Below are 26,113 nucleotides of genomic sequence, written 5' to 3'. Positions count from 1 at the left end.
AGATACCTCTGAACTACCCCATTATGGTCAACATTTAGGGGCCAGGATTTATGATTCAGAATCAGGTATTTGTGGAGGGGGGAGAGGTTCTTGTGATTTTTGAGTCTCTGAGAAGAGTGAAGATATTGTGGAGAAGGCTGAGCATACAACTAGATTACAAACCCGCATGGGGCGGGGTATGTCACCCCCTTAGAGTAACAGATTACTCACACCTGGCATATTCTCTGAGTAGGAAGGGAAGTAGCAAAAATGGAATGAGAATAACAATAAAAACGAATTAGCTGATATCAGATGTTTTCTCCATGGTTTCTGCTTGCCCAGGTCTGCTTGCCCAGGTGTAGATAATAATTAGTCTCTGCTTGCAGATGTGTGGTTCCAAAGACTTGTGGATTAAGGAGAAACTCTAGAATTTCTCAGTACCTGACAAGTCGTAATGTGAAGAGCTACACTTAGTCCATTAAAGATTTTTCACAGTGACATTTGAGTGCAGCTTGAGAAACATGCCACCTTGCCATTTATCATTTTCAGGGCACGGGTGTCGGAAAGGAGGTTGCTACGAAGAACAAAACAAAATGGATTGCATGTGTAGAGGCGAGCTGGCGAATCCTGATAAATGTACTTCACTGAATGTCAACAAATGTCACTTGAGAAGCCATTTGCAGCTACCATAACAGCCTCCCAAACCCAACGAAGAGTAGCAAAAACAGGCAAGATGAACTGGGCGTCCTGCTTCCGCATGAATAAGCAATCAGCCCTCTCAGAAGTTACACCAGAAAGTTGTTAAACTTGATAGAAGAAGCTTTTTCACCCATACTGACACAGACTATAGATTGCTACAGAGGGTTGGAGACCTTCTGGGGACCTCAGTGCTGTGACTCAGGGGAGGATTTAATAACCCCCTCTGTCCCAGGTGGGTGCCTTCCTTCTGTGGGTGGAGGGACTTGCTGTCTCCAAGGCATGCTTTCTGGGCTCTTCCCTGCCCCCTCCTCTGGCTGCTTCAGCTGAGGCTGCAGACCTCTTCCCTGCTCCTAGTCTAGCCTCCCTTGCAGTGGGATCAGCAGCCCCTCCCTTCAGCAGGGGCTGAAGATGTGACCTGGGTATCAGGACTGCAGGATGCAGCTCTCACTTGCCGTATCAAGAGAAGACCTAGCCGACCACCCTGGAGGCAGGCTTTCCCTCTGTCATTCAAGAGAAGGCTTTTCAACGTGTCCTCTGGTTAATGTGAAAATCTGAGTCATGGATGCAGCTTCTGGTGCAGCTTCTTGGTGACCAGGCCATGACTTTGCATCCATGTGACTTAGGATTTCTAGAAGGCAGGGCCAAGTTTTCTTCAGAATTCGGCTTGGGTCAAGATGGTCCACTCTTTCTCCTCAGCTTGGTGAGTCTCTACACTTGGCTGCAGACAAGTAAATGGAAAGAAGATCATATGCTCAGAAAAGCTCTCCAGGGAAATGTGAGACTAATTAAAATTCCAGCCCCTCTTCATTTTCTAATCTCTGGGGGCCCCTTCTTCTCAACACATACACACACGGTCATCCAATACTTTTTTCCTCCTTGATACCAAGAGACTGACAGAGTAGCTTGAATTCGTCTGGCCTTGTAAATGCACCCCACACACACGCGCACACACACACACACACACACACACACACACACACACACACACACACACGCAAGCGGGTTGCCCACATAAATTGAGGTCAGTTCAGCTTTCATTGGAGAGATGCTGTGGTGTAGGGCTCCCATACAAGAAGCCCTTTATTGAACACGCGTCCCCGGCTCTGCCCCTGAATGTGCTAATGTACAGATGTCCTCTTCACACAGTTCTGCCGTATGTTTAGCCTGTGTATGGTAGAACTGAACACATTTTACAACCAGGAAAAGATGGGCTCTTTGGAAAGTGAGCTTCCCTTGGATGAACTTGGCGGGACTGTACATGGAGGCGGGGTAGGAGCCCGGCTCCTCTTCAGCTCTACTGACCGCTGAATCCTTCATAATCCTTGGTGTTTCCTCCTTTTGAATTAGGTGCTTCCCGTGCAAGGGCCTTTACTTGGGTCTCCGGAACTCGAAAGACATCTGTTTATTATTGAAATGGAATTGCCCTCAATTTGTTGACTTTCGTGCTTCGTTTAGGAAGAAACAGTGGCTTGTTTAGGGAAAAAAAGAAAAAGAAAAAAAGAAGAAGCAGCAGAAGAAATCCAAATTTCTGGAGCAGAGGTGGAGGTGAGGGCAGAGTAGAGAAGACCCGCAGGAAGAATGGAAATGTAAGATCCCGTGCCCGGTGCATAATACAGCCTAGCACTGCTATACTCGGTGAAGGTACTTTCTGAAGAGTGAACCTCTGCTGTGTCCTAATGTGGATTGTGTGTCCCAGGCACAAAACCCTACTAAAGCATAAAAACACATTCGGAAGAAAAGACTAGGTGGGTGTAAATGTCCCAACTTGGCAGTATTGTTTATTTTTCTGGTTGTTGTAATTTTAAAATTTGTATATTAAAGATCAAACTAATAAGCATCTGTTTCAAGGGGAGGAAAAAACAAACTGTCCATAATTGATTAATATCACCCAAATCCTTCAACTGCTGGAGGCCAGAGTTATGTAAAAACCTACCTTCCTATTGTTTCATCTTTAAAGAACAAAAACAGTCTTGCCACATAGACAAAGGTAGCCAATAACTCTGTCTCTCAGGGAGGAAAAGTGAAGCTGAATTGGGTGAACCACATTATTCACCCACTAATTAGTGGCACTAACTGGTTTCCTTGTTTCTAATCCACAGGCCATTTTCAGTGGACTCTGCTCTGTGTATAAAAACCTAAAAAGCCCCCTTTCACCATTTTACATTCCAGGATGTTTCAAACAAAAGGTTAAATTGGTACCCTAAGAGGAAGGTTTGTTAAAAACAAAAACCAAAATTCCTTACAATTGCAGGAATCCCCTCATTTTTGCAAGAATGGAGAAGTCTCCTCTGAGTAAGAACCTTCACTCAGTGCCTGGTGCCAATGGGCATCGTTCTGTCGGCCCTAGACGTCATCAGTAACCCCAAACCGAGGTCCCTCAGCCTGAATGAGGGAAAAATACAACATTAAATGGGGAGAAAAATAAGACAGCTTCAGGTTAACATAGCAGGCAGGCCATCCTAAGGAGAAATGTTTAGAGGAATTTGTTATCAACCTTCTAAATAATTCATTCATTCATTTAAATAAGCACTTTTAAATGCCTGCCTATGTCAGAGCTGTCACTATATCTTAACTGGATACTAATTCTGTTTATAAGTCATCCTCACCATCTCAAATCATACTCAACCCTCAAGGTTCAGCTCAAACTCCACCTCTTTCAGGAAGCCTTCTAAGATTTCCCCCATACTTCCCTTCTGTGTGCTCCCAGCCTGGACACCCATAAGAACAGCACTGTTCCGTGCTGTCCCGACCTATCTATGTTCCTCTCCCCCAAATGAATATTAGCTCCCTGAGAAAAGGGTTTCCATCTTATAACTGAGATGGTCTCCCCTAATATGCTCTTTGGGATGGTATTTAAGAGAACTGAAAGCACGGTTATCTTTCACCCACGTTGCGATTTAAACTACCTTAGTTTAAATATATGGGAAACAGCCTTCTCTTCCTTGGCTATTGGTAGTATTCAGCATTCAATGCAGGGGAAATATGCAGATGAGGGAGATGCAAGTGGGCAGCCCATCTAGATAATATGGGCCCTCTCTGCAGGGGAGGCAAAATCCTCTGGTAGGAGGAGCCGAATCATCCGAATAATTGCATAGATCTGGCCTTTGAGGCAAGTGTCACCCTTTTTGATACACTTGGGCATTTAAAGCAATTTCCCCCACCTCTGGATCAAATATGCTTTAGAAACTTGGGAGCTGACACTTCGTCCAGATATAATGAGGTAGAAACGGAGAGAGTTCACTTTTTTTTTTTTTTTCTGGAACTGCCAGCATTGAGGCACCTGAGCTTCCTTCTGAATACCCTGACTTTCGTTATTGCCCCGCAGGAATAGTTTGCAGTGTAGGAATCATTATGCTTTCCCCCCTTTATTGCTGCCCAAGAAATCACAGGAGAGAGAATACTTCCCTCCACCAACACAACAGAGAGAATTTTACTATTGGAAAACTAAGACTTTTCGTGAGGGTTGCAAATGTTGATGACTTTCGGCAGAGAGATTTTTTTAAACCAGGAATTCAGGAATTCCCTTCCTTCCTTCTGATACCTATTGTTTTCATATGGGCCTTTCAGGGAAACACCTTTCTTACAATTTTTCGAACTTTTAAGTGCCAGAAGTCCACCAAAGCAGGCAGAACCCATCACATCTGCGTCCAACGTCAGGACAGAAGAAGCTACACGTCAAGTCGCCTGGTTTAGCAAGTTCATATAACTATTATGTTCCTATTGGGCTCTTAAAAAAAATCCCACCTAACATAATTCATAATAACCTTTCCTTATCATCTCAAACATTTCATTTCAGTGTCTGTAATATTTACTTCTTTCCCTACCCAATTAGGGAAAAAAATCTGCCCCGATTTTAGGAAGAAAAAAGATCTTTAAAGTTTCTAAATTTAAGAATGGTTGAAAAGGGGTTTTTTCCCCCTCTCAAATCAGCATTCAGAAAAATATATTTATACATTCATTTACTTCTGGTGTGAGAACAGAGTTGCCGCTTTTGCTCAACGGAAAAGATTTTTGAAATGACACAGATCTGTATGTGTGTGTTTCTAGAATTAATACACTTGTATTCACTGAGGTGGTGGGCTTTCCAACTAGGGGAATCCGCATTGGGAGGAGTACCCTGCCTAGGGAGCATTTAAGGAAATGTTAATATCCAAACAAAAGCAGTATTACCAGTGCTATCCACTCCCTCCCCCAGAGGAAAAACAATTAATAATTTGCATATGCTCATGACACAAATTAAAGACAAAGGGCCCCTCACAGACTGTGGTTACTATGCAGCCCTCCGCAAGCTGCACAGCCCCAGCTCTGCACTGTTCTTGCTTCCAAATGAATAGCATTAAGCTCAGTAACTAAAAATAGTGGTTCCGGGCCCTCTGGCCCATTCCCACTGTAGAACCGTGTTTCCCCAATGAAAAACGTCTTCCAATCTCTCCAGAGCTTCTAGGCAAAAAGAATGTATAGTTCTAAGGGGAAAAAACGTATATACTTTGCCCTTTTTATTTTAATGGCCAAACACTGTAATGCTAGCTAAATGGAAATTCTTGTCTGTTAATAGGTTTCTTTAGTTTGTAATAAATAGGAATGCTAATGACTAAAATTTGGTATTTGGTATGCATTAGCTTTTGTGAGCTTTTCTTTACAGTCCTCATTGACATGCAATATGGCAAGCTTCCTTTGAAACATATTTATAAAATAACTACAGTATAATTAAACCAACAAAGCCATCTTTTAAGTAAGCTTAATAGCTCAGTTTTTTTTTCACCTGGGTAAAATTTTATTTTAAAAAGAAAAATAGTTATGCCTCAATCCCACTGTATATTTTATTCTGTGCATCTAATATTTCCTTTGCATCTACAATCTATGCATATCTAATTCTTTTTGACAACTATGATTATTAATAAAGTGCTCATGAAAGATATGCTTCATAGCTTCTTCAACAAGAATAATGTTTTTTTGTTAATGGAAATTGTAACATATCTTGACAGATACAGTATATAAGGTCTGCTTTTTCTTAATGGTTAATATTTCTGGGCTGAATACTTAAGGAGCGGATCAACAGATATGGCAGGTAATAATCAGAGAGGATGCTATTTTATACAATGTAACTAAAAATATTTTAACGATACAAAAGCAATAGATAAATAAAAGCAATTTTGTTTAATTTTGCTTTCGGTGTGCGAACAATTTTTGGTTTACGTTGCTGCAGTGGCCGGTGTGTTTAACAGAGGTGGAAGCTCGCAGCGCAGAGTGATCGGTACACACGCGGCTCTGCCTTCTTGCAGCCGAAGGGTCCTGCAAGCGCCCTTTCTCTGCTCTCAGCGGCTTCAGCGTCCCTCCCAGGGACGCAGGGCCCGGCTGAACGCTAATTCTTAAAACACAGTGGTTCAAGTTCACCAAGTTTTCCTCAATTTTGCAAACCGTTCCTCTCGCTCCATGCCTCGCGGTTTAAGACCACGCGATTTCCCAAAAGGAAAAACTCAAAAGACACCAGGCGTCGGACGGGAGCAGTTGGAGCGGGTCTGGTGCTCTTCGTCCTCCCGGACCCCTGCCCGTCCGGCTCTGCCCCAGGCGCCTGGCTCCCTTCTACCCCAGACTCCGGCCTCTCCGCCCCGGGCCTGCCAGGCTCCCAACTCCGCCCCGTGCCGAGAATAAACACAGTTGCCATCACTGTTATAATCTTTATTTCAAACTGTTTCCAAGGTTACAAATTATCGTGCCTCCCATGCAACAGGTTCCTCCGAAGAAGCGGTATCATTACAGATTAACTGTAATGTGTGGGATTAGAATAAAAGCACAAGGGATTAGGTAAAAGGGGGGACGCTTGAGAAATAACGCCCGAGCGCACCTCGACTGAGAGGCAGAGGGTGGAAGCCTCGTAGACACTGCTGCCCGGGCGCCGCGGCTCCTCCGTGAGCTCGACCCGGCTCCTCCGCTCTCGGCCCCGGAGCGGCCAGGGCCGGAGGGGCCCGAAGGGCTGGCGGGGCCAAAGGCTGGACGCCGGAGACGAGGGACGCGGCCCCCAGGCTCGGGAAGGCGAAGGGCCGGGAAGCCGCAGCGGCGTTGTGGGCGGGCGGGCCTATGGCCCGGCTGGGGGCCGCGGGTGGCACCGCGCCCGGGACAGAGTTCCTGCGCCGTACGCGGCGCCCGGAACGCGGCGAAGGAGACAGCACACTCACAAGGGGGTCACCGGGTCTCGGGTGTTGCCGACACCGCATTCAAGGTACAAGCCTATGGGGTCCGTCCTCGTGTAGCTCCCGCGCCGGCGCCACTCTCTGCGGGTCTAGGATAGGGAGCCGGGGCCCGGCGGCACTGGGGTGGGCGGCGGCGCAGGCCGCCCGCGCCCTTCGGAGCCCACGACTCGGGCCTTGGCCGCCCGCCGAGGCCATGCGCCCCGTTCGACCACCTCCCGGCCTGGCCGACCCCTGCCCCAGAATTCCAGAAAGTCCCCGAGCTCCTTCTCCCCTCACTCCGCGCCCTGAGGGGCTGGAGCTTGCGCGCCAGGCCCAGCGGGACTCGGGCCTGCCTTGGGCCACGGCCTCGGGCCGCCCCGAGGACTGTTGGTTTGTCCCAGTGGAGGGCTCGAGGCTGGAAAAACAAACAGGGCTGGCGTGCAGGCTTGGGGTGCGGAACGGCCGGGGGCTGGAAGGAAGTTCGCAGTGTGGCCGCGGCGCCGAACAAAGCCCCCTCTTCGGGAGCCCCGTCACCTCGCGTTGACCCCGGGCCCTCGCCTCGGAGCAGGCCGCGCCACTCGGGGGGCGCACGCCAGGGCCCCGGGCCTCCGCCGCCGCCAGAGCCCGGGCTCTCCTTGGGTCGCGCAGGCCGACCCCGCGGCCCGCCCGAAAGGCGCGAAGGTTAGCTCGGCCGGCTGGGCAGCCTCACCCCGCCACCAAAGCCAAAAGAGCAAGGCCGAGGGGTGACTCCACGTTGATGTCCTCCGCCAAGAAACGGGGTGACCCCGGGGCGCGCTGGAACCACAGAGCTGCCAGCAGCCCCGGAGGGGCCAAGAGGTCTCCCAAGTAGACGGAAGTGGGCGACCAACTTCGCCGAGATACCCGCTTCCAAGAGAAGGGCCCCGGCTGAGGAGGCGGCGGGAGGCGACTGTCGCAAACAGCTGTTCCTCATACATATTTCATTACACAATCAGATAATGCGTCCCACCACCTTATCAATTATTCCCAGATAAACATTTTCAAGACGTTTTGACATCTGTCTTAGTGCCTGCTATTAATTTAGTAATCACTGTAGTTAAAAATGTATGGGATTTTTGCCTTCGGAGCACCTCCTCTCGGGCGCGCGGGCCCAGTGTTTTTGGGCTGTGACTGGAAGCCTGGGCCCTCCGGGGGTGAAGACGCCTTTGGAGGTGAGACGGCCTCTCTAGCGCATTGACACTGTTAATGGAAGGGATTAAAGGGGTGTCTGGTTATTTTTATTGTTGAAGGTGATGGTTGCCCCCTCCCCTACCCGCATAACCCCCCCTCACTTTCCCGCCCCAGCCCTGGACCGGACACCAAAGTTCAACCCCTTTGCCTCGGGCAGAGGAAATGGTTAGCTTCTATCTGGGCGGCAGGTTTCTGGTGAGGAAGACGCAGGCAACTGCAGTTGGCTCGTTTGGGGCCAAAGAGAGGGAGAAAGGGGGGGTGGGGAGAGGACTCACAATCACGAAGAATTCATCACAACAAAAAACTCTAACAACACAGTGCACCCCATTCCAGAGGTCACAAACCTCCGTAGTTTTGCCCTGAGCCGGGTGGCTGGGCAGAGGTGACAAGGGCGTTCAGGAAACACAGAGAAAAATAAATTCGCTCCAGTGACTGTACACGGGGCATTTGGGGCTATGAGAAAACGAGCTGCTTTTCTGCTTGAGTGATAAATGTTGCAATGAGCTTAGCTACGTACCCGAAATTTTACAAATCAGACAAGCAGAGTTTGAAGAATCTTGTAGAATTCATTGGTAGGTAATAGCCAACATCTCCAACTCTAGAATGCTGATTGTTATTTATTATTGGAAAGGGTCTAAATAAGCTATCCAAAGAGGGGAGAAAGAAAAGCCCTGAGGGAAAGGAGTTTGCCTCCATGTGTCCTGAATCTCAGCTACAGCGAACGGAAGTTACACTTCGGGTTTGGGAATAATGGTCTCCTTATTCGCTGCCCCCGCCTTCGGTCGCAGTCTCTTTCCGAGGTGCAATAGCAGGTGGACTCTTCGGACTCTTATTAGGGAATAAGGAGAAACAGACCTGGGAAAAGAAAAGGGTCTTGGGAGAAACTGCCCTTCCAAGGAACATCAATGGACTCTAAAGTGATTTTCAGTGTTTATTGTTCAAACATCTACCAGAACGACTCTTGCTAAAATTTCCAGGAATTAAGTGGGGAGTGGGGGGCAGTGGGGAGTGGGAAGTGGGGGGGAGTGGGGAGTGGGGGAGTGGGGAGTGGGGGGAGGGGAAGGGGAGGGGACTGGGTATTGGGGGAGGAGAGGGGAGAGGGGAGAGTGGGTAGTGGGGAGAGTGCGTAGTGGGGACTGGGCGGACAGTGTTTGACCCCAAAAGGGAAGAAATTCTTCCCTGCTCATACCCTCCTCCACCCCCTACATTTCTAGGGCAACTACATCAGCTTCAACCTGTCCTCCTGCCCTGTTTACCAGGTGGTTCATCTCTTTCTTACAAGAGGAAGCTTCCTCTGCCCCTTACAGGGTGGTCATCTACGTGCTAGCCCAGAAAGTCCTCTTCCCCGCTCCACCCTATTTTTGTCTAAAAGAATCTTTCCAAACTTACCCTCTACTTTTAGAAAGAGAGTTGGGGAGGGAGGTGAAGTGGACGGAAGGGCACCATCGCCCCCAGGGTGCCAGCCTCTTCTGCACGAAAACCATGATGGTGGCTACTGTCTGGAAGGTTTCCCAGGAGTGGTCAGGCAAAAGGAGCTGAAACCAAAATCAAGCCTGTGCACTTGCTTGGGCCTTTTGGGAGAGCCACTCTAGGAATCCCTCTTCCAAACCGCTGCAGCTTGACCGGGACAGTGGGCTCTGTTTGGAACTAAGCAGTAGGGGGTGAGAACTTCCTAATATCTCACAAAGAAAATTAGTCTAACAAACCAAATAATTCAGTTTGCTTTGGAGTGTTCTTTTGTAAACTTATTTGATATAAAAGAAATTGGGATGCAAGTGAAGGCAGGAGGGTGTGCAGCTGAGCTAAGGTTCTCTGTAACGACTAAATTTTGCATAAAGAGAGAGAAAGGGGCAAAAGAAGGGCCCTCTGGCTTCGTGAACCCTGGTTGGAGCTGAACGCTCCTATTAGGAATCTCCCGGCTTTGAGTGAGGGCATCTATGCTCTCCACCCTATCCTTCTTTGGAACACAATCTCCTAAACCAATAATAACAACAAATAAATAATCCGGGTCAAAATGAAACTTTCCTGGATTGCCCTCTTCTGGGTGTCTCCAGCCCAGCCTAGAAGAAGGCGAAAGGGTCGGCTTTGGGGTGAATTTGGTGCTCTTTCTAGTCTCCAGGACTTGACCTGAAACCTTTCACCCAGTCGGCTCAACAAAGTTTCTCCCTCGGGAGCCAACGTCCCTCTAGCAGGAAGCCCTTGGCCTCACGTCCGGCATCCTCATTCGGGCCACTCTCCCTGTAGGTGGTTTCCTGCACATCTGCCTGTGGCTGGGGTCACTCCGCGCGGGCACTGCGGCTTTTGTCCGCATCTGGACAACTGGATGTGCACCCGTGCATTCAAATAATTCTGTCTGTGGACACTTCATTTTTCCTCAACTCCTGCTGTTAGTATTCCTCTAATTCTCCCGTATGTATTCGGGTACAATTGCATGTACGTTCCGTGTACAGTCAGGTGACTCAGCTTAAGCCTGAGCTCGGACGTCTGCGACCTTCTGAGTCTGTATGGGGAGGAGAAAGTGTGCAAGTGTAAACTCGGGGCTTTAGGTGGGGTGCGAGGTTAATAAGGCTTTGCGGCCCCAGGGCCTTCTAGGCCTCTCTTACACCTTCATCTCCCCATCTTCTTAACTTTCCAGGAGGAGGGCGATCCTCTGAACGATCCTGCGCCTCGCTCCTCCCGGAAGGGTCGAAACAGCCTTTGGGATCTCTCTTGGTGGATTTTGGTCGGGCCAGGCCAAATGGGAGGGGCGGAGGAGTCCACGAGGTTGCCTCGAGGCTCGCGACTGCACCTCTCCATTCAGGACACCAACTGGCCCAGTGCGCCCCGGGATCCTGGGGAAGTTGCAGGACCCAACAGTGGAAGTCTAGGCGCCTCGGGGTGAGTGATCTACGTGTTTGGGGGGGCGAAACTCTCCTCCTCGGCCTCCCAGGAGCAGCTGTATTTGTAACTGGGAACTGGCCTGGACCCGCCCCCTCGGCCCCTCCTCCCGCCCCCACCTCGGCGCTCCGAGCTTAGCCGGATGCAGGACCATTCGCCCCGGCCACCGCCAAACACCCTAGGGCCACGCTATCCCTTGGAGCCCTTGCTGAGGCCCAGGGGCCTGGAGCGGAAAGGAAGGGTACGAAGCAGGGTGGTCGGGTTCGTGCTGCGAAGGCCTTGTGATGTATCCCTCCGCCGGGAGCAGCCTTGCGTGCCCGCGAGTCTTCCAGTCTCCGAAGCCGGAGGGAACACTGGCCTCCGGCTTGCTGGGATGGGAATTGGGGGTGGCTCGCCTGCGACTGGAGGCTGTTCTCGCAGGGATCGTGCGGGGACCGGTGCGTTCCTGGAATCCTGTAGTTGTGTTTTCTCGTGAGTGTGAGAGAGAAAGATGCATACTCGCGGCTAACTTCAGGTCAGTTTGTTCGTAAAAGGCCGTCGTCAGCCCGTCCGTCTGTCTCTCCTGTGCATTCGCACAAAGTGAGGCCACCTCTCCCCACCCTCCGTACAGCCTCTCAGGCCCGGCCAAAGGGCCAAGGCCTGGGGGCCCTGAAGCCTGGAAAGGTGAGGCCCTTGATATGCGCTCCCGGTGTTCTGATCGTAAAGTCCACGCTGCCCAGGTGCCCACTCAGGGTCAACTAGAAAACCTACGTGGGAAAGGGGGACTCGGAGAGCTACCCCACACCCAGTGCAGGATGAAGTCCCAACCTCGGCGCTCTGGACCTACAGACCTGGCGTCTCACTGCCCACCCAGCCGGTCACCCGGATTGGCAGCGGCGGCGGGGGGGGGGAGGGAGGGATCGTGGAGTTGTGCTGGTAAAGGTTGGAGGTGGGGATGAAAAGAGGGGAGAAAAGAAACGACTGGGTGGCGATGGGACGTGGGGTGGGAAAGTGGGGTGGGAATGGAGTTGGGGCAGCTTTTGATAGCGCCGGCTTTTCACCCTGCTTTGGGGAGGTGCGTCGGGCTGCGCCGTTACCCCCCCCCCCACACACACACCGGAAAATAAAGCTAATGATGTAGTAATTTAGGAGGGGGTAAGGGGCTGGGCGAGAGGAGGGAGGAAGGATGGGGAACGCGCGCCCCCAGAGCGAAGGCAAACAGCTGTGGAGGCGCTGCCCGCGGCTCAGGCTTCCCAACAGGTTAGCTAGACAGGGATCCACCCGGCATTTCGCAGGAAAGGGTGGGGGTTGGGGGGAGACTGAGCGAGAGGGGGAGAGAGCCTCGCAAGAGGACAGAGGGAGGGAGAGAGCGAGAGGAGCCAGAGCGCGCGCCGCGCGGTTTAAAAGGAGACACACTTCCTAATGAATATTTATCCGCCGCTGCTTCCTGCTCCCGGCTTCCCTTACCTTTCCGCAGGTAAGACCCTCCCTGCGCCCCAGCCCTGGGGGCCCTCCCAGCTCCCCCACTCAGTGTCGGGGCAACGTTGTCAGGGCGAAAGGGTTCTTGGCAGCCGGGGAGGGGGAGTAGGAGGGCGACTCCCTCCCGGCTGCGCTTGGGCGCGGGGGATGGAGACCCCGCACTGCCAAGGCTGCGTGCGTGGGCTACCCGTATGGAGTCGGTGTGAGTGCTGTGTAAGGGTGTGAGTGTGAGAGGGAGAGGATGTCAGCCCGGGGGCGCGAGCGCCTGTTTCCCGCGCGCTCTGAGGACATTTTCCGACTTTTCACTCTGACGCCCCGGATTTCTTGCCTTTGCCTTTCTCTGCTTTCCCCTCCTCCCTCCTCCGCCCTCGCCACCTCTCCCACCCTATCCCCAACCGCGGCCGCCGAGACGCTCTTCTGCGGGCTACTGTACAGCTGGCGCCGGCCTCCCCGGGCCGGATCCCGGCCTCTCATAAAAGAGGGTGTATAGTTGGGCTTCTGTCACAAACCCCCATACAGAGGCCGCGCGGCCACGGTCCCCTTCCTGCCCGCTACGCTCTTGAGGCGCTGCGGCGCGTTCCCCCACCAGCACACACACCTCGGGGTACCAGGGCCCACAACGGACCTAAGGGTGATCGGACCCCGGGGGCACTGGGTGGAGTAGTCCTGGGCTGCAGCTGGGAGCCGGAGGACCCCCAGGGAGAGAGCGCCGCTCATCCCCTCCCCCACTTTCTCCTCCCGCCTTCGCCCGCGGGAGGAGCACAGGGAATTCGGGGCAGCCAGGGGGGAAACTGGGAGGGGAGGGGGGAAACTGGGAGGGGCTGATGATATAACCAGAATTCTTAAATGGACTTACTTGGCCACCTGTTGAGAATCCATTTGGGGTCGGCCGGCTCCGGAGCTGCGCGTGGTGGACACACAAAACCAAACGGAAAAAGAAAATTCTTTCTCTGGCCATTCCCGGCGCGGCCCGTCAGACTCTCAGCTCTGAGCTATGGTCGGGCGGATCCAGAGCCAAAAGCAACTTTGCCAGGTCCCCAGCCACCCCAATGCCTCCCTCATCCCACGCCTCCTCGGCTCCGAGGCCGGGGACTCGGAGCGCCCGGACTCGGCGCTCAGGGCCCAGCACCGGCAGTTCTGCTTAAGCCGGGACAGGCTTTCTAAGCCCTGCTCAGAAGTCAAGAGCAGCAGCGTCGCCGCCTCTGCTTGGCCTTTCAAGACGCGGTCGCTCCGTATTCTTGTGCCTCGGCCTCTCTGGTCGCCCCCGGACAAAGCCCCCGGAGCCGGCGGCTCCCTTCCCGCTAAATCCCCTTCGGGGTCAATGCGCTACCAGCAGCGGGCCGCGCGCTTCTCCTGCCAGCCGTGTGGCTCTTAACGAGCGCACCCCCCCACCTTCGCCCTGCGCTCTCCCCCGACCCCCGCCTCCCCGCCCCTCTTCTCTGGATCTAGCCCCCCACGCCGACGCCTCAGGTCCCTCCTGCCCCGACCGAAGCCCGCGGACTCCTAGCCCCCTCCTCTCGCCTCCTCCCCTGAGCAGTTGGTGGGCCTCGCCTTGGGGCCACAGAGCTGAGTTATACCCTCTGCCTCAGGACCAGTTTCTCTCCAACAGCGTCCACTCCTCTCTTCCCCCCTCCTACCTTTGCCCTTTGCATGGATCAAGGCCCGGGGCACTACCTTGACCAGGTCAGAGACGATTCCTAAAAATAGTCAGTTTGGGCTTGTATTAGGAGGTCGTAGGATGGATAAGGGGCGGGGCATGCCAGTTGAGCTGGGGGAGAGAAAGAGAAGAGGGGTAGACCAGATGGACTCTGAAAGCTCTGCTAGCCCAGGGCCTGCCTGGCCTTTTGGCAGAGGGTGAGGGCTGGATGGTGCCACTCACTCCTAGAGGGGGCCACCCTGGAGTGGGGTCCAGAGGTTACCAACCTGGCCAGCCCATGTGTGTCTGAGGGATTGTCCCATGGGGGGGGCACCTCCAGAAGGCCCAGAGTGTCGATCTGAGAGCAGACTGCTTCCCAAGCTCAGTGTATTAATACTCCCAAAAGTAACCTTTAAAAGCCCAAGAGCTGGGTGAGCAACGAAGGACCTTGAGTGACAACTGTCCAGGGAAAAGGGCATGGGGGGAGGGGGCAGTGAGAGGAAAAAGTCGACTCTTTCAGAGGACTGAAGCACAGCTGTTAAGATTCCTGACATCTGCTGGTCAACAATGTCACCTGCCCCACCAAAAAAAAGGGAAAGTAAGATGGTGATTTGGTCCCCCTTCCTTACAGAGCCCTCCCTCTCTTTCTCTCCTTCAGGCCTGTTTTAGTCTCAGTCTCACCCTAGCAGCCAGTTGGTCTTGTACAGGGTGGCCCCTTGCCTAGAGCACTTTCTTCAGGCCTCCTGAAGGCCAGGTGTGTGATCAAAGAGAAACCAGAGAGGGCATGGCTGGAAGTGTGGGCAGGGACAGGGTGGGCTGTGGTACTTTGCCTTCCCTAGTGCCAACTGTCATAACATTTGACTGTGCTTGAGGTCTGTGGATGGTGGGAGCAATGATGGTGTGCCCGCCCCTTCTTAAATCCAAGCCCTAGCACACCAGTTCTGGCTGTCATAGAGGATCTCTGCAAAGAAGTAGGTGCCTTCTGAGCAGTGGAGACCAGAGGAAGCCGGAGCAGGAAGGAGATGGAAAGCTGACTCTCCCCTGGGCATCTCTCCTCTGCCACCCCAACATTAGTCCAGATGCAGTTCTTTAAGGAACTGGGGTAACTAATTGATCTGAAATTGGCCCTCTTGGGAAACTTTGGCAGTGCAGTCCCTGGGCTACAATCGGAGGCCACAAACCATCCCCTAGTCCCTATGGCTCACATCCCCCCCAAGTCTCCCACCTCTTCTCTTGGGGCTGGGTCACCACAGCCAGCTAGGCCCGGTTTGTGCCCACTCTCCTGGACGGTGGCCCAAGACTGGAGCCAAACTTCTCTTGTTTGAGGATGTGGGGGGCGGAGGGGCCTTCGGCGGGCGTTGGGGCTCATTAGGCAGAGCGGGGTGCCGAGAGGTGCGCGCCGCCGGCCCGGAGGCCGCCTTTGAGCGGTCGGGGCGGCTTCATTAAGCGGCGCTAACAAGGCATACAAATGCCGGCCCAGCAGCTTTCTTGCAATGCCGGGGCCTTAGCAGGGCGCCAGGCTAATGAGGGTCACTCAAAGGGGCTGATCAAATATTCAAATTTCCCCGCACGCCGGGAACTTTTATGTACGGAGAAAGTTGAGGCAACTGAGCTGTGTTTACTGTCCGTGTCGACAATTGCTCGGAGCGCGGGTCCCCGGAGGCTAAGGGAGGGGGGCGCGGGAAGGGAGCAGTTGTTGTTGTTGTTGTTGTTTTTCATTCAAAGGAAAGTAATCGGGGTCCTTGAAGGACTTCGCGGCCTCCCCGCCTGCGTGCTGCTCTCCCCTGCGCCCTCCTCTGCCGCCCGCGCCAAGGGCCTCAGTTTGTAGCTTTCAGGGAGGCCAGACCGCGGGCCACCCGGCCAGCTCCCGCCTCCCGATGTCTTGGGGGCCGGAAGGGCGTTGCTCCCCAGGACAAACTGGCCTACGGAGCTGAGCAAGGCCGAGTGGACGCAGCTGCCCCAGCCCTCGGGTCTTCCTCTCTCGGAGGCTTCCAGACCCCTTGGCTTTGCCGGTAACCGAAACTAGGAGAGAGTGGGACTCTCTTAGGCACCTCTTCTGGTGGAGTTGAGACTGCCTGGGTTGGGGCTGACAGTTGTAAATAAATGCCCGGTAGGTCCTGGTAAGAGAAGGACATCTTCCAGCCCAAACGCCCTTTCTCCCCCCATCACCTGTACTGCTGTCCTTCCCATCTCCTGGGCCAGGATTAAAGCAGGGACGACGGTGACAATTTTGTGACCTCGGCCTATACGGGTGCCAAATCCCCGGAGTCTGAGCGGCCAGAGGGCGGAGGAGACCTAGAGGCTCCGCGGGCTGACCTGTCTATCCAGATCTCCCTTCTCTGAGAGACCGGGGTGCAGGAGCCCCCTGCGCGCCACCTCCTCCAGGCGTCCCCCAGGCCCACCTCCCACCCCTGGCTCTGCCCAATGCTTCGGGTCCCCAGAGCAGCAGGGCAGGCAGCCTGGGCCCCAGAACCTTAGGTCCTTCGGCTCCTAACACCCTTCCCCAATGCCCAGAGTCTGGGAATTTGGGAGGGGAAGCTTTGGTGCTCCACATCCCCCCCCCCCAGCCCCCCGCCAGCACCCTTAGACCGACATCCTGCGGAGCCTGCGCTCCCAGCTCGGCCGGGAGCCAGTCCAGCCATCCGCGCCGAGGACTGGCCGCCCCGCCTCCTCCCCAGCTCTCTGGACTCTCAACTTACGTGCTCCGGCCGGCGGGCGTGGTGCTTCGGGCCGGAGCGGAGAGGCGCTGGCAGCTGCGGGGCCGCGGGGTGGGCTCGGTGGGCGGTGCGGAGCTCGGCTCTGAGGGGAGGCTCTGACAGCCGGGGGCTGCGCGCCCGCCCCGCCGCGCCCGGCCCTGGCCCGGCGCACAAAGCTGCGCGCCTGGCTGCCTCCCTCCGCCCGACTTTGCACCCCCAAGCCGCTGGAGGGGTGCGGCGGGTCGGCAGGCTCCCCGGCTGAGGCTGGGGGCAGGGGTGCCGCCGGGCTGAGCCTCAGAACCACTTGCTTCAATTCTTCTTGAGTGGCGACGGTTTTCGATTTCAGCGCTTTCGGCTGAGCCCGCGGCACCTGCCCAGCCTCCCTCCGGGGCTGGTCGGGCGGCGGCCGGGAGAGGCCGGGTCGCCCCAACCCGGAGGCGGGGGTTGCGGGCACTGGGAGGGGACTGGCTGGGTTCACCCGCCCGCCCGGCGCCTTGGGTCCTCGGCTCCAGGGGATGCAGTTTCGGGGTCACGAGCTGTTTTCAAAAAGTTGAACACAATATTCGGAAACCCACCCGTAGGAATTCTCCCCCCACACGCGGCACAATACCCACTCCCCTCCCCTTTTTCATTCCTTCCTCCCCCGCTTCCTCCTCCTGCCCCTTCCCCCTCCCACCCCTCAGCCTATAATCCTTCCCCTACAAGAGAAAGGGATCGGGAAGAAAAGATGAAGTGTCTGTTTTTGTGTCCCAACCTTAGGGCTCTTTCTGGGCCCACAGTGAACGACCGCCTAGAGCTTCGCAGCTTAGCAGAAAAGGACTCACGGCTGGGAGGAAGATACACGGAGGGGAGAGATACCCCGAGCCCCACTTCGTGGGGCTTGGCGGGTCTTCCCTGTGGGCGAATATTTTCCTGCCGCAGTCAGCGGGTTTAGGACCAGCGACCCTGGCTGACTGGGGCTGAGTGGCCGGTGTCGGGGCCCCCTCGCCCAGCCCACAGCCTCCCTGCCGCAGTGGAGCCTCCAAAGCAGCTTGCATTTCTCACCCCGGAGGCCTGGTGCTCGGGGAGTCAAGGCCTAACAAGGGCCAGAACTAGGGGTTTAGGGGCTGGGACACTTGCAGCCCCTGTCGCGTTAGGTTTCCTATTTAAATTCTCTCACAGTCTCTCTTTCTCTCCTCCCTCTTTGAGATCTCCAAAGTGGTGTGGACTCAGCGCCTCACCCCCAGATCTCCATCGGAATGTAGAAAAGATCTTTTTTTTTTTTTCAAAAAAGTTTTGAATTCCTCAATGATTTTTCTTCTGGAAAGGCAGCTTAGGATAATTATTTCAGCTTTATTGAGGGCAGATTAGTTGAAGTCTGGACGCTGCGTTTCAATACACGTTGTACACGGGCCGACAATGTGGGCATTGTTGGCTACTGTGTGTGAACTCATTCAAAATATACACTTTTTAACACCACACCGAGTCCTGTCTAAATATACACAGTGCTCAGGGGAAAGACGTCTCTGACCCCGACAAATCTGCGTAAATCACACTTCCATAGTTACAGAAGCCTCACAAAGGGAGGCCCGGCTCAAGATGCTGATTACATGTTCTTAAAAGCAACATACCTTAGAATAAGTACCCATGCCTGGCCTGGAGGCTGCAGTGGCCAGAGGGAGGGAGGGCCCTCCCCATGCTATGGGCCTTTTGGGGTTTGTTTTAGGCTTGTGATGTTACTTTCCTTAAAGAAATTAGACAGTTTTATAATTTTTTTTTCTTTATAGTATGAGCAAACAAGCAATTTTCAGGCCTATCCATTTCTTTGGGCAGCCTCCAAAGTTTGAGTGGCCTTCTGGGGCTGGTAGGCAGACCCAGAGCCCCTTGGGGGCTGTGGGGTAGGTGGCATCTTGGGAGGGGGGCAGAGGGCTTCCAGGCATCTCAACCCAACTTCCTCCACAGCTCCTAGGGAGGCAGCTGAAATCTGGGGGGGGAAACAAAGAGGCGGGTTGCTTTTTAAGATGGAAAGTGTACTGTTATTTCTACTGCTCTTTTAAAATATAAGCCAATAGGGGAAATCAAGGCTCCGTGACTGGGAGCAGGGTTAAAGAGAAGCCAGATGCAATGCAGAGGAAGTTGGGGTAAACGTGGCCGAGGACTGCGGACCAGGGAGGCCAGAGCGGCTTCCAGCACCCTAGGTCCTGGGCTCCAGCTCCCAGGCGCCGGATGCCCCCCAAAATCCGAGATCCTGGGGCGCAGCAGCCCGCCAGACCAGGGTCGGCGCGCGGTGGGCCCCATGATCTCATCTCTCCTTTCTTCCTCACCACTATTAGTGCTCACATAGGCAGAAAGAGGCGGCCCGACGTGCACACCATGTGCAAACCCTGCCGGCTCCGCTGGCCCTCGGCCTCTCCTTGGGGGCTGGCCCTCGGCGTTCATGCAGCGTGGGGAGCCTCTCACCTCCCAACAAAATCCCCCCTTTAATTGCTCATCCCATTCAACAACTCTATGCCCATGGCTATTAAATTTTCTGGATCAACTTGTCTGGGGAAGAGGAAAAAAGAGGGAGCTCAGAGACAGTAAGAAAAGGAGAGAGAGAGAGGAAGAGAAGGGGGGAAGTGGTGAGATTAAGAGTTGCAAAGATTAAAAAAAAAATTCTCTTTCCCCCCTTCTCCCTCTTTCCCTGCTCTCCCCCTCCCCCCCACTCTGGCTAAGTGGTAAAACCGTCCTTACGTTCTCGGTATTGATTGGCAGGGCTGACAGTGATTGGCAGCGGTTGCCGTGGCAACGCCACAACGACACGCCGCAGACCAATAGAAAAGCGAAACAAAATGTTTCAATGCTGCACTCACTGTGGATTTAGGGGAGATATTATGAGGCTGTTGTCATTAGGGCGATTGCTGTGGAATCGCTGAATCTTGACTCGGCGGTGGTTGGCTCTCGCTCGCTCTCTCTCCCTCTCCCTCTGTCTCGGATTCTCTCTCTGCGCGCGCGCACCGGGCCGCTCTCCTTCCTCCCTCTCTATGTGGCTGCGCGGGTGTGTGTGTGTGTGGATGTGTGTGGGGTGTGGGTGTCCCTTACGCCCTTCCTCCTCCCCCTCCTCCTCCTCCTCCTGCTCCCCCCTCCTTTCCTTCTCCTCCTCCCCCCTCTCCTCTCCCTCCTCCTGGTCCTCATCGCCCCTCTCCTCCTCTTCCTCCCCTCTCTCTTCCTCTCCCTGAATTTTCTCCTCTCCTCTCAGGTCAGTCCATGGTATTCCGCTCCCCCCTAGACCTCTATTCCTCCCACTTATTGTTGCCAAACTTCGCCGATTCTCACCACCGCTCCCTACTTCTGGCGAGTAGCGGCGCCGGGAACGGTGCGGGAGGCGGCGGCGCGGGAGGCGGCGGCGGCGGGAACTGTGCGGGAGGCGGCGGTGCTGGCGGAGCAGGCGGCGGCGGCGGCGGCGGCAGCGGCGGCGGCTCCAGGGCCCCCCCGGAAGAGTTGTCCATGTTCCAGCTGCCCACCCTCAACTTCTCGCCGGAGCAGGTGGCCAGCGTCTGCGAGACGCTGGAGGAGACGGGCGACATCGAGCGGCTGGGCCGCTTCCTCTGGTCGCTGCCCGTGGCCCCCGGGGCGTGCGAGGCCATCAACAAGCACGAGTCGATCCTGCGCGCGCGCGCCGTGGTCGCCTTCCACACGGGCAACTTCCGCGACCTCTACCACATCCTGGAGAACCACAAGTTCACCAAGGAGTCTCACGGCAAGCTGCAGGCCATGTGGCTCGAGGCGCACTACCAGGAGGCCGAGAAGCTGCGCGGCCGCCCGCTCGGCCCGGTGGACAAGTACCGCGTGCGCAAGAAGTTCCCGCTGCCGCGCACCATCTGGGACGGCGAGCAGAAGACGCATTGCTTCAAGGAGCGGACTCGGAGCCTGCTGCGGGAGTGGTACCTGCAGGACCCCTACCCCAACCCCAGCAAGAAACGCGAACTGGCGCAGGCCACCGGCCTCACTCCCACACAAGTAGGAAACTGGTTTAAGAACCGGAGACAGCGCGACCGCGCCGCGGCGGCCAAGAACAGGTCAGTGGCGGGGCCCGCGGCCTGGCTACACTCTCCGGGGCCGGGGAGGGGGAGAGCGGTTGAAAAGAGGGTGAGCGGACAGGAGGCGGGAGGCCAGCGGCTGCCGAGCAAGCGAGAAGCCGAGACCTCCTGGTCAGCGGGAGAAAGTTTCTGCTTGCCCAGGAGCGTGGAAGAGGAGCGGGCGTGGGTGTATTGATTGCTTTGCCCTAAAGGGGCTCTCGTCATGGTGGGAGAGTGTGTGTGAGGTCCTGAGTGCCCATAACCCCTGGGTCGTGTCCCTGGGAGCCTTAGCCCCGCGCTGCACCCGCGCCAGCCTCCTCAGCCTGGGATCCAGCTCCGGGCTTCTCTGGAGCCTACAGACAGGGAAGGAAGGAAAGCGCTCCTTGCCACCTGGTTCTTATTTCCACGCATTGCAAAAACCCCAGGGAGGAATCCACGAACGTCTGGGAGAGGAAACTGAATCTGGGTCCCTGGCATAAAGGGGAAAGGCCGGTGGCCACCGTGCAGCAGGCCTGTACCCAAAGCCTTGCAAGTTGCCTGACCAGGAGCAGGAGAGCCAGGCTGGGAGTGGAGAGGCTGTGTGTGTGTGTGTGTGTGTGTGTGTGTGTGTGTGTGTGTGTGTCGGTGCTAGCCCTCCTGCTGAAGCCAAGGAGCATCCCCATGGTCCACTAAATTGGGAAATAGGAGCAGAAGCTGCCTTGCTGCCCAGCAAGTTGGCCACAAACTCACAAAGTTGCACTGGGCTTGACCTGTCAGCAGAGCTGGGCCTGGGGGAAGTAGGGAGAAAAATAAGAAGAGGGGGAAAGAGGAAAGGAGTGGAGAGGAAGAGGGGAAAGGAGGAAGTTGGGTTAAAGACCTGATGGAAGGCCTGCGTCCCAACCCTGCCAGGGTAGGCACTGGGCCTGATGCACTGCAGGGAGCAGGGCTGCAGTTGCCGACAGCTGCTGGGGCTGGGGACTGGGTGTGAGCTCCTGGAGGGCGGGAGTGTGTTCCGTTTTAGGTGTCCCAGGCCTAAGCCTTTGGCCCTCTCACCCTTGCCTTTGCAGCCAACTTTTCGCCCGATGGGGGCAGCGCCCAGGGCCAGGGGAAGGCCTCCTCGCGGGGAGAACTGAGAGACACTAGGTTTACATAGCAGCTGCCTGGCCTGGGGAAGGGGCAGCCGGAGACGGCTCTGCACTCCCCTCCTGCCTTCGCTGTCTCCCGCTTTCCCTCTCCCTCCTCTTCCCCCACTTTTTTGCTCCCAGCTTCCTCATTTTCTCTTCCCCCGATCCTGCGCTCTGCTCAAGGATCCAGAGAGCAAAGCCAGCCGGTCCTACCAGGAAGAGGCGGCGGGCGAGCAACCCGCAGCTCTTGATTTGGGGGAGCTGAGGCAGGAGGCATTGAGGGGACCCAGAGGCACGTCCACTCCAGAGGCAGCCGGCTGAGTCGGAAGAGTCCCAGGGGCTGGGGGAGAAGAAACACCCAGCCTCTCCCCGACTTCTGCCCCTTCGGGGCTCGGCGTTCTTCGCAGTGTGCGCCCGGGCCTCCCCTCCTCTGGCGGCCGGCCTCGAGTTCTACCTCTCCCCCCGAGGCCCGCCCCGATTTGGGAAGCCTTGGGAGGCTCCAGAGAACGCCGGGGAGGAGAAGACGGGAGCCCAGACCGAGCTGGGGAGGCTGCAGCGCTCAGTGAGCCGACAGATGCCTGGAGGAGGGGTATACGCAGAGAGCGAAGTCGGGGGCGGCGGCGAAGGGCGCGGGGTTCGGGAGGCAGAGGGGCACGGACGGCTGCGGAGCACCGGCGGCGGCATGCCCGGCTTCCCGGCGGCACGGGCTCAGGGAGGCGGCTTGGCGGAAACGGGTGTTGGGGCTGCCGTATCAGGGCGGGCGCCGCTCTCTGTCTCCCGCAGGCTCCAGCACCAGGCCATAGGACCGAGCGGCATGCGCTCTCTGGCCGAGCCCGGATGCCCCACGCACGGCTCGGCAGAGTCGCCGTCAACGGCGGCCAGCCCCACCACCAGCGTGTCCAGCCTGACGGAGCGCGCGGACACCGGCACCTCCATCCTCTCGGTAACCTCCAGCGACTCGGAATGTGATGTATGATACCCAAGGCCGCCCTCCTCCCCCTCCTCCCCCTCCTCCTTCCCCTCCTCCTCCTCGACCTCCTCCTCTTCCTCCTCTTCCTCCTCCATCCCCAGAACAAACCGAAATCAGGATACACAATCATACACACACCCAAGTACACACACACTTCCACTCCAGCCAAAAATATATAAAAACCAAGAAAAATAACAAACGCAAACCATCAACAATTCCCAACCACCATCTACCACCACGGCCACCCCAAAGGACCGCGACGCCAACAGACAGTCACAAACGCTGATGCTGCGGGCAGAAAACATAAAAGAGGTGACAATTGTATACTTTCTAGGACAAGCACGGCTTCTCCTTTTGGTTCCCACGGACCCGGCACCCCACCTGCATGACGATTTATTTGTATCTGGGAAAATACTCTCTCTAGTTTAAAACGATTTAAAAAGAGTCGACTATACAAAAACCGACCGCCACCACGACGACAAGACGACAAAAGCAAAACAGACAAAAAGAAAAAAAAAAACCCTCCATCTCCGTTCGGAATTTGTTTAAAAAAAAGAGAACTCCTCGAGAGGGAAATAGCAAATGTTTCTCGCCTTTTGTTGCGCTCTTTTTTCCTCTCTAGCTCTCTTTCTTTCTCTGTTTTTAAGTCCAAGTATTGGTCAAACAAGATGCAATCTTCTGTTTTTTGTTCAGCAGACAATCATTTTCTTGTTAAGCACCTTTTTCTCTCCACTCTGTCACTGCCTGTGTGGGTACTGGTTATAAATGTGGAAAAAGAATAGTTATGACTGTAACAGATTTTTATTTTTATTTCAAAATTTTATATGAATTATGTATATCTTAATGATCGGTCATTTTCCCAGTTTGTAATATATGTGTAGAAATTGCCTGTATATGATATTGCTTTTTCTCCTCTCCCTTTCTCTTTCTTTCTCTCCCACCCTCTTCTCCCTTCCCGCTCACCTGTCTCTTTCCTTTTTGGGGTTCCCCTCCCACTCGATGTTCCTGGCATCGACTTGGCAGTCAAGGCGTGGCGTGGCGAGCTGGGTTAGGAAGAGGGACCCCGTCGCTAGCGAAAGCGGAGAGTGAGACTGTAGTATTCTTATGCAAAAGCTATTTCAAGTATTTCTTAGCTGCTTTGGAGATATCTCTCACTCCCCGTAGGGCGCTTTAACTGTTATCTTAACTGCGTGTTTATCTATATGTAAAAACTTTCTAAAGCAAATACAGTATTCTCCATTTTCTTATCACTCCCGGATACTGGTGTTTTTATCCGCCCCTGTGCCGGCAGCCCCGGCGTGCAGCAGCCCGGCCTTCGCTTCCACTCCAGCTATGCCACCGGAGCTGGAGCAGAATTTTAAGACTGTGTCTGAGCTTTTTTCTGGAGAAGGGGAGCGGAGGTGGAAAGATGGGAACAGGCCCTTCTGAAAAGAACTAAAGCCAAATCCCGAGTGAAAAGGCAGAGAGGGTGCAGGGAGAGGGGATTACGGTCGGTTTCTTCAGCGCAAGATGCCAGGCCTAGATCCCCAGGAATTGCAGCCTTGCCGCGGCCCTGGTGGGCCTTTGGGAGCGTGTTGGCGTCTTTTGGTTGTTACTGCCTTTTTTTTTTTTTTTTTTAAGGAGAAATACACAAGTTTGCCAAACGCAAGCATAAATCTAGACCGGAGGTGACAGGTTTTCTCTTCTTCTGGGGGTGGGGTGGAGGTCGGGGGACAGCTGTAGGCCAGATGAGGAGGGTATAGAGAAAGCGAGGAGGTAGTTTGAGTTTAGGGCCTAGAATCAGGATGGACTCCCTCCTCACCACCCGCATGTGCGTCTGTGTGACTGTATGACTTGCCTTATGGCTCTCTGTCTCCTTGAAATTTCTTTTCGTCTTTTGGGATCAACTGGAGTCTCTCGAGCATTTCAGAGTTGGGTTATACTTTAAAACGACCCCCGCCCCCGCCGAAATCACTGCCTTTTGCCAACCAGGCTCCCGCCGGCCCCTGGCCTCCCCGTCCCGCGCGGGGGGTGGGTTGAGGGCCCACAGTTCCCTGTGTTGGGGTGGCTGGCGGTGCCTCCGCCGCTCTGGGCCAGGCCGGCCTGTGCCCCAGGAGGAGCCGAAGAGGTAATTTCAGAAAACTTGCCTTCACTTGAAAGTCCAATTTCCAAAGCGAGTAGGATTAAGGAGAAACGTGCCTGGAATTTCGCGCCGGTTTCTAAACTAATTTTGATTTCCGATTTCCTTTTGTCCCCAGCCCGGCAGCACCATTGGGTTTACGTAGGCCAGGCTGGGCAGAAAGGCGGCCAGGCCGGGAGGTGCCCTGGGCGCAAGTGGGGCCTTGTGCGCCCAGGGCATGCGCTTGCGTGGAGAAGGTTCCCGCGTGCGTACTTACTTAGAATCAGGGCATCCAGACGACCTCAAGAGCTTCCAAGTTCTGTGGTCTGGCACGCAGTGTCAAAAGCTGTGCGTGTGTTCACTGCCCGGGGAGACGTTCCTCGTGGAGCCACATTTCAGGCAATAGTGACCCAGGTAGTAGGAATTTGGGGAAGGGGCTGCCTGGGTTCTACTCAGCCTGGGCCTCTGTTCTGGTGCACAGAATGATGTCTGGGGTGAGGGGCTCGTCCCCTACCTTCATTTTCAAATGGCCTGTCACATACTTGACCCAGACCTTGGGCCTGGAAACCCAAGGCGTGGCTGCCTCAGACAGTGTGGAGTGTCTGGAAGGACCCTACCCAACAGACTGCCCAGAATTATGGGTGGAAAGAAAGGCATGGTGCTGCTAGAGGGTGACCCCTGGAAGGGCCTTGACTGGTGACACTAGTGAGCAGATGCCTTTTTGTCTGGGGACAGGGGACAAACCAGTGTTACTAAAATGCTTCCTTCTCCCAACGTACCCAGCAGAGAAAGCGTTTGGGGCAACCAGTGCCCATTCCTCCTTCTCCACTTCAGCCTTGGGGGCCTAGCCCCGTTGGGTGTCACCAGCCTGCTATCTGTCTTGCTGTCTCTTGTCTGCCACTCTCATCTCCTACATTTCTACTAGGTCTGTACAAATACCAGTACTCCACTCTGCACTTTCTGCCCTTACCTAAGGATTCCCTGCAGGAGAGGCATGAGTGCTGGTTGTGAGTGGTGTGGATGTGTGCAATTCTGAAAGCTGGCTTCCACCAAACAGTCAAGGTCTACATATAAAGGGGTGTGTATGTGTTGTGATGTCTGATATAAAAGTGTGTACGTTGAATCAGTCACTGTGTGCCCAGTGTGTGTTTTCATGTCTATCGCCTATAGGGTGGGTATCT

General features: G+C 54.9%; 1 protein-coding gene across 1 annotated transcript; it reads left to right on the top strand.

The window, feature by feature from the left end:
• The first annotated feature begins 19,742 nt into the window (after positions 1 to 19,742).
• On the top strand, positions 19,743 to 24,084 carry SIX3 (SIX homeobox 3). The gene is made up of 2 exons (XM_004264996.2): positions 19,743 to 20,761; positions 22,648 to 24,084. Exons 1-2 carry the CDS (start codon positions 19,950 to 19,952, stop codon positions 22,838 to 22,840), a joined length of 1,005 nt encoding a protein of 334 aa, XP_004265044.2. The 5' UTR covers positions 19,743 to 19,949; the 3' UTR covers positions 22,841 to 24,084.
• Positions 24,085 to 26,113: the final 2,029 nt, after the last annotated feature.

The sequence above is a fragment of the Orcinus orca genome, chromosome 13, assembly GCF_937001465.1.
Source record: "Orcinus orca chromosome 13, mOrcOrc1.1, whole genome shotgun sequence".
NCBI lineage: Eukaryota > Metazoa > Chordata > Mammalia > Artiodactyla > Delphinidae > Orcinus > Orcinus orca.
The sequence above is the reverse complement of the archived record's forward strand: the minus strand, read 5'-3'. Positions and strand labels throughout refer to the sequence as shown.

Coding starts and splice junctions, on each gene's coding strand:
- SIX3 (XM_004264996.2), top strand. CDS start 19,950: ATGGTATTCCGCTCCCCCCTAGACCTCTATTCCTCCCACTTATTGTTG. Junction 20,762..22,647: donor GCCGCGGCGGCCAAGAACAG/GTCAGTGGCGGG, acceptor TGTCTCCCGCAG/GCTCCAGCACCAGGCCATAG.